The sequence below is a fragment of the Pygoscelis adeliae genome, unplaced genomic scaffold (assembly GCF_000699105.1).
Source record: "Pygoscelis adeliae isolate BGI_AS28 unplaced genomic scaffold, ASM69910v1 Scaffold244, whole genome shotgun sequence".
NCBI lineage: Eukaryota > Metazoa > Chordata > Aves > Sphenisciformes > Spheniscidae > Pygoscelis > Pygoscelis adeliae.
This window is the reverse complement of record NW_008824648.1, coordinates 1161485-1169308: the sequence shown is the minus strand read 5'-3', so window position 1 is coordinate 1169308 and position 7824 is coordinate 1161485. Positions and strand designations below refer to the sequence as shown.

Sequence of the window (7824 nt, the reverse complement as noted above, 5' to 3'; positions counted from 1 at the left end):
GCACAGAAAGTCATCCTGGCAGGCCTCCCACACCATCCCCTTGACCATATATCCCATGCTAACAAGCAAGAGTAATGCATATTGTGGTAACCGCGTGTCTTGAGGTGGCCTTCTCACTATAAGCAGAGAGCTTCCAAATGTACAGGCAAGTCTGCCAAGCCAGTAAATTCCTCTTTTTATATATCAAGATTGCCGCTGCCTCTGTTTGAGTATAGACACATTCCTTGCCATAAATCAGAAAAGGCAATGAAATATTCTTGCAGAACATTCATGGCACATCTGGCTCGGCAGGAGCACGGATTGGACACTTAAGCCAAAGGAGCAGAGGGAAGGGGAGTTTGTTTGGTAGCAGATGGGGTTGGGCTGGCAGTGACTGCGGTTGCCACAGACAAGAGAAAAAGATCAAGTGCTCTACCCTTTGTTCTGCAAGAGTTTCCAAGTTAATAACTCAATTTTTCTCTGCCTCTTTTTCCTCATTACTATTTCTTCCATGTGGTACTTCATACTCAGGAGACCTCTCTGCTGCACTTCTGATCTCAGTCCAGAAAAGGATTTAAGCTCACTTCCATCAAAATGCAAAGTCCATGCATCCAAGCAAGAGCTTGCACGCAAGAGAGACCCCAAGGCAGCATTAGGACTGCGGGGCTAAAATGGGAGGGAGGAATCAGAAACCTGAACTCCAGGTTGGTAAAGTCCAAGCTCTTGTGGCCAGGCTGTCCAGTCCACAGAAACCATTTCACTGCACCCCTGAATGTCTAACAGGCTTGGTGGTGCCAATGCTAACAGTGAGCTTGAAGCTTTGGCGTCAGCTCTGGGAGGCAGACTTCTCTTTCTGAAGGACAGGATACAACTGTCTGTAGAGTCCGATGGGAAATCAGGGCAGAAGCGATAATTTTAGTGCTGCCTAGTCCTGATACAAGAGTCTTCAAGTGCGGGTTAAGCTCTAGGTACACAAGCAATTCTGTTCGTTGGGCTGCTGAGCTGTGTAAGAGCCTTAGGAAGGAGTTTGAGAGGGGTTTTTCATATTGGTTTAATTTTAAATAAATACCGCAAGTAGAGTATTTGGAACACAGTTGTCCAGAGCTGCAGCCGATATTCCTGAACAGAAAATATCGTTCTATTAAACATATTTTGTGGGGGAAAATTCTTCTGTAAATATTCAAGCTAAAGGAAGAAATAGAGGGGAAGGAATTTAATCTATTTTAAAAACTAGAATCAACTCTTGCATGGGGGATGTTGGGGTTTTTTTCAGTGGCAGGAAAATTCCTGATCAGCACTAAAATCAGTGCTTACAAGCTCTGAGGTGAGCCCATCAAATTTTGATTGACAAATTCAGGCTGGCATTCTACCTGCCAGCTGCGTGCCTCGGGCTGAATTTACTTAAGTTTATGTATTGAAAATAAATCTCTCTGATTCCAGAAACACCACGAACAGAGAAACAGGTCGGTTTCCTCACAGTAAGTTTTCAAGCCTCCTCGGGAGTTCACAGAAGAACTCTGCATTTGGCAGGGACATACTTCTGTGGCCAGTGAAATGCTTTCTGCAGATCTCCAGGCTCAACCAGGGAGGAATGCCAAAGTTTAATAGAGAAACCACCACTTGCACATGCAAACTTTTGATTCTTTTTCCCATTCCAGCCCTCACGACTGTGTACTCGCAGCCCCCAGCCTCCAGCACACAGCACACACCTCGGGCATTGCTCACACAACACAAATGACCCACAGCTTCAAATCACTTTGTGATCCCTTACTACTTGCCAAACACATTTTCTTCCAGAAGGCTGTACCCTAGGTTGGGCCAGTAAGATTTCTGGGTTTGCTTTTTCCACCAACTGAATTTTGTGCTTCCTTCACATGCATTGCTGAACATGACTCCAAAATTAGGAGGCAGTAAGTATAGTTCATCTCATTTTACAATCAAAGGAACTGAGAACAGAGGAGAGCCTTTTTGGCCTAAACCGCATAGATCCCAGCAACCTCATGCTGTCCACCCAAACCCTATCTGCTTAACAACACTTACGATGTTAAGTTGCACGTTTGGTGAGCGTCTCTAAGAGCACCGATACTTTGGCTCACAAATTAATAAACACCAAGCAGACATCACTAAACAGAGCAGCTCAGGCACTCTAGCACCAGAACTGTTCTTGAATAAGATACTGAACCTCTCCTCCCAGAGGTAGGAAAAGAACCCAGGAATCCTGGATGCCCCATCCTCCTGCTGTCCAGGCACGGGCAGAGCATGCATTAGCTGCCCAATGCAGCGGTAAGTCAAGCACAACAACCCACCATTGCTACTAGCTAAGAATGACAGAGTTTAAGCAGAGATGCTCTCAAGAGTCATTAGCACCCGCATAGTACCCTGAATGTGTAAAGTGTTACGTAAACATTATGAAATTATCAACTGATCTTGAGAAATGCTGAATATTCACCATCCCATCCGAGGGTAATAGACACAGGTGCTTTAAGCACCACTCAAGGAAGCAGATGTTCAAGGCAGGTTAAGCACTCAGCAGCAGTTGGGACAACATTTTGATTCTTTTTCCCATTCCAGCCCTCACAACTGTGTACTCGCAGCCCCCAGCCTCCAGCACACAGCACATGCCTCGGGCATTGCTCACACAACACAAATGACCCACAGCTTCAAATTACTGATCAGTAATTGCTCAGTAATTTGCTCAGTTGGGACAACATTTTGTCCCAACTCCGTATTTATATCCCCATCTGCAGAGGAGAGACAACATAATCCTACTTCACGCAGTAAAACCTGTGGAGGATGTAAGTGCCATGTGTACACATCTTGTGTGGGATTAGGATGTTGTGTTGCCAATACGTCAAGAAGCTGCCCCTTGACATGCAGGCAGTGCTACCTGCATCCTGATTCAAACGGGAGCTTTGCAGAGGTCATGTTTTGTAACTCCAGGCTGTGCTGCCATGTCTACTAGCAAGAGGCTTAGTGAATTAAGGTAACCCACTATTTGCTTAGGGCTCTGTGGAGGTTTAAACTTTCTTATTGCTAAGCTGCCATTTATGGGCCTTGACAGAAGTAAAAGAAATTGTTTAATGAGACAGCCATATCCAATTTAATTTATTGCCATGTCTGTAAGGAATGCACCAGGAAATAAAAGCCTGCAGCCATACTCTGCAAAACAGGCAACTTTCTGACATAGACAAGAACAGAAGTTCCCATGGTAAAAACTTGTTACTGCTGTCATTACAGCCTCTGGTGCCATACGCCTATTCCTATTAGCCACAGACGCAAATGAGAAACATTTTTCAGTTTCGCTGTGAACTGAAAACGAGCAGTGACTTCTGCAGCAATTTCCAAAAGCACCACTGGAAACAATTTCCACTGCTAGGACTCCTTGTGTCTCAGAAAAACTGTCCTTTTCTGTTCTAGGTACAAAGTTTAGAATAAAAAGGGCCTAGGATCTGCAGCAGCATTTGACTACGGCAAACACCATATGATTTGCTACCATCAATATTCACAGGAGTCATAAACAACAAGGTTGTGCTAAGTGCCACATAAGAGTTGCTTCAAGACAATGAGTCACAGACTCGGTTCCATGTCCTTCACCTCCTCCTCACTCACACGCCTCATCTCCACTGGTGGGGTGCTCAGACCATCTTTTTCCTATGTGGACTTTCTGGTGTATGCTAATGTATTACACACCCACTACCTTAGCAGCATCATGCAGGGGCTATCTCCCATTCCTAGCCACTGATCTTAATGAAACTTGCTGGAGCTTAGTATCTTCACAGGCTCTATGCTTTTATCAGTTTTGGTTGCAATTGGCCAATCACCCTCAAACCTCAGTAAGGTGGGAAGGAGACATGCATACACTCACAAATCTCTACTGATTGGTCAAAGGAAGCATCGTTCCCTTAGGAGAGCAGATGTCAAGACAGGTCTTGGTAAAGTAAAAGCCTGTTCCCAGCACTGCCTATTTACGGTGAGAGCACAATCAGCCCACAGAGGCACTTAGTGCTCAGTTCAATTACTGCACAAAGACTGCTACTGGGGTGAGGGTGGGTCACAGAGACAAAGGGCTTAAAGAAAACAGACTTAAAAATCCTATTAAGCACCAATTTAAATTTAGAAGGACTCTTGCCGTTTTTATCCCTTTTTGGCCCAGCAGTGTTCTGAAGGACCCTGGTTTTCAAGAGACACAGACTCAAAGGCATCCACAATATAAATGGCGGTAATAACTTAATCCTGCTTTTGTGTAAGACAATTCTAACCATTTAGGGTCTAGAAAATGCTGGAAGGGTCCAGCAGATGCCTCAAGAGAAGAAAAATTGTTTGCTTTGGGTATCTGATCCAAAGAAATCTCTGAAGGCTGCAAAGCACCCTTGCTCAGCCACCATCTCCCCCTGCCAGAACAAGTAGCTTTTCAGCAAGTTCGGTAATTTTCCCCTGCTTGACGTGAAGTTTCAGAAACAAAAGCACAAAACAATAGGCTTGGCAATTCCATACAACTGGGGAGTAAGAAAATTAAAAAAGCCCCAAAGTCACATTTAGTTTTTGCAACAAAAAGTTCTCAAGAGTGTGAAATATTTGCGCTCTGCCTCCCATCCCCTTTATTCATGGTATGTAGTGAAGGAAAGCTCTTGGGAAGGAGCAGTAGTGGGATTTATGGAAAAAACTTCAAATAAGGCAGCAAATGGAGCTGGTCATCCAATAGCTCTTGTTCCAAATCCAGGACATAAATAACTATGCTTATTTCACTGCTCTATCCAGTAGAGCTGTCTGATCACAAAATGGGCTCCATCTGGAGGGATGAGATGGGAGCGAAGGGCAAACAGCCTACACAGAAATTGGCCAGTTAGTTGGGACAGGAACAGGGCTGAAAACTTCTCCATGAAGAACCCAGTCACATAGTATCACAGAGCTGCAGAGGCCACAATCTAAAGCACATGCATAAATGGCTAAAAAAATACCCAAGCAATTAAAGATCATGATCTAGAGCTTAAATTCTCCCTTGGCAAAGTTGCTAGGGATTCGGAAGGCAATATTGTGACTCCAAAGCATGAGCTGGACAAACAAGAGATTGAAAGGTGTTTTTAGCATTACCCCCTTGAAGGTGGGCAGATACATACACACATACATACATGCTGTCTGGGAAGGCTGCAAAACATGCTACCATGGCTTTGGTAGGTCTCTAAGATTATCAGCACTGGGTGAATATAGTGGGGAGGGGAAAACAGGAGTCCACCATACTTCTCTTCACCCACCTTGCTTTTTCAAATATTTTCCAAGCTTTACAATGCAGCAGAGAACACTGCAACTGCCACATACCTCTGCAATAGATCACAGGTCTCCTTCTACGCTCCATGTATCCCACAGAGCTAATCACGACTACTGAAAATAGTCCTAAGGACATGTAACCTTGGATTATCACCTGGAGAATGTGTTCCTAGCATAGTGCATGATGCTGTCGAAGTCATAGGTCTCTCCCAGCGAGTTCACTTCCCCAGCTTCCATCTTTAAAAAGTTGTACTCCTGACCTGTGATGCCAAACACAAAGGGAAAAAAACAAATCCCTTAAAAAAAAAAAAAAAAAAGCCTTCCACCTCTGGGCACCTAGAATGAAAGGGATATACTCCTACATTGCCAACAATTCCAGCTGGACATCCAAAATCTCTATTCATCCAACTATTTTGACCCTTATTCTAGGCAAGGACTAGCAATATTTCTTCTTCTCCATCCCAGCTCGCAGACCACTAGGGTTTTACACAAGTCCAGCAAGAAAGGTTTCCACCCACCCAAAGCCAGGTGGAATAACCTGAAGTGCTATTTTACCTTGCTGTATGTTCTCTCTGATGATCGTGACATGCTGGTCCCTGTCAGGCCGTGTGTGCTCATGCCAGAAACCCACCACATGACCCAGCTCATGAGCCACAATACCAAACTTGTCACAGTTCTTCCCAATGGATATAGCCTGAGGGCCTCCTCCTCGGCGGCCCACATATGAGCAGCATCTGGAAAAGAAAACCCACAAACCCATGCAGCACAGCAATGAACTGGGGAAGTCTGAGACACAGCAACAGGAGATGGCATCTGGCAGGGTCCAGGACAGGCCAGCAGTTGCATACACTAGATATACTTATATGTATGTGTATGTATAAAGAAAACACGTAAGTCCATATCTATAAAAATGCATATATACACTTAAGTGTTATCCCAGGAAAAAGAATCCAGAAAGGCTTAGCACCTTCTTCTGAGCAAATACTAAGTTCCCGCGGCAAACCTTACAGGGAGCAAGGATGGATCCCTGTGACAGATTTCCCAATGTAGCCATTGGTTTATTCTGACCAGAGCTAGACTTACTAAACCATCTATCATTGCAAGGGATGTTTGCAACACAGATAGTTGCAGGGAATGTGTGTATCACTTACCCGCACGTTCTGTATGTGAACACAATGAAACTCTCTTCATCAGTTCTCTCCACAAACGTCACACAAGTGTGCTTCTCCCAGTGCCTCATCGCTTGCTTAAAGATAGCTCTTTGGGTTCCTGAAAAAGAAATCCAAGAAGAGCTAACAGTGAAGGCCTGGCTTTCAGAGAAATCTCTAATGGACTTCATCTGGACAGGGGAACAGTCAATCTTTCCAACAGTCAATCTTATACCTGTAGACACCTCTAGGAATCTTGGACCCACTTTCTACTGTAGCACTGACTTACTGTATCATACTTTTCTCTCCTTCTGTTTGATGAACTAATTGCTTTAATTAAACAGGTAGCAAACTTGGTTAGGCACATCAACACTTCTGCACATGAGAAATGTCACCTTACTAGGTAGAGCTCATTCCGGCAGAGCTGCTGGGTGTTCCGATCCGCGCACCAGCTACTCAGTGGCGTGCCAAATTTGCTCTCATGCTGCAACGTAACATGACCACACACAGCTTTCAAGACCCAGGAATCTCAGGAGTGCTACAGATGCTCTCAAAAACTAAGGCAAAACTGTTACCGGGTATTTAAAATTAGAAGCAAAAACTATATAGGAGCTAGAGGCAGTCTCAGGGCAGCATAAGAACGTATAGAGATACACTGCTGCTCTGTGCTTGAAGCTCAGGACTTGCACAGAGACACCTGCGAAGTAGGGTATTATGCCTGTTGCACACTAGCAACAAGACAGGCCACAGGACCTTCCCTCCCCAGGGAGCAGGATATCTCCAGTCGTCACTCAGCAGCATCCAGAACAGTCACACAGACGGCTGGGAAGTGATGCCCCAGAGCAGTACATAGCCAGGAGGCCTCCCTACACTGCCTTTCCAGCATAGCCTCTGCACACAGAGCTGCAGAGCAAGCTGCCACTCTCAAGAGGGACTAGAGAGCGGGAAAAGGCCAGAAGTACCTCAGAAAGGCACAAGGAATACAGACAGGAACTCCAGGGTGGGATTAAGCTGAGGGAAAACACCAAGCTGAACGCAAGAGAGAACTGTGCTATGGTGAGAGCTGCTTCTTACACAGTCACCCAGATGGAAGGATGGCGTTACCTACTCTGGACTGGTTAGGGCAGTGAGACACACGTAACACGGAGAAGACTTTCTCATCAGACCCTGAGGGATGGGGATGGCTGTTCTCTGACAAATGTAGGGGGACAGTTGTGGCTAGCAGGCTACTCAATATCCTGCCAGGTTGCCTGAGCCCTTCCTTTTGTAGGAGGTGAAGAAACCCTTCTACTGGGGCTTCACAGACTCCTGGCAGCAGTGTGGGTGCCAGTATGAGACAGGGTCTGGGTGAAGATGCTAAAGACGTCTCAAGGATCACCCCAAACTGGCAGGAGGGGCAGGACTGGGGAGGCAAACCCACACTGTACAAGAG

General features: G+C 45.4%; 1 protein-coding gene across 1 annotated transcript in view; it reads right to left on the bottom strand.

The window, feature by feature from the left end:
- Positions 1–7824, bottom strand: part of TLL2 (tolloid-like 2) — a 64682-nt gene that overhangs the window by 27649 nt on the left and 29209 nt on the right. The window contains exons 5-7 of the mRNA XM_009322476.1: positions 6396–6513; positions 5800–5978; positions 5399–5504 (exon numbers count right to left, since the gene is read on the bottom strand). Of these exons, the coding sequence (XP_009320751.1) occupies positions 5399–5504; positions 5800–5978; positions 6396–6513 (403 nt within the window). The remainder of the gene's footprint in view (positions 1–5398; positions 5505–5799; positions 5979–6395; positions 6514–7824) is intronic.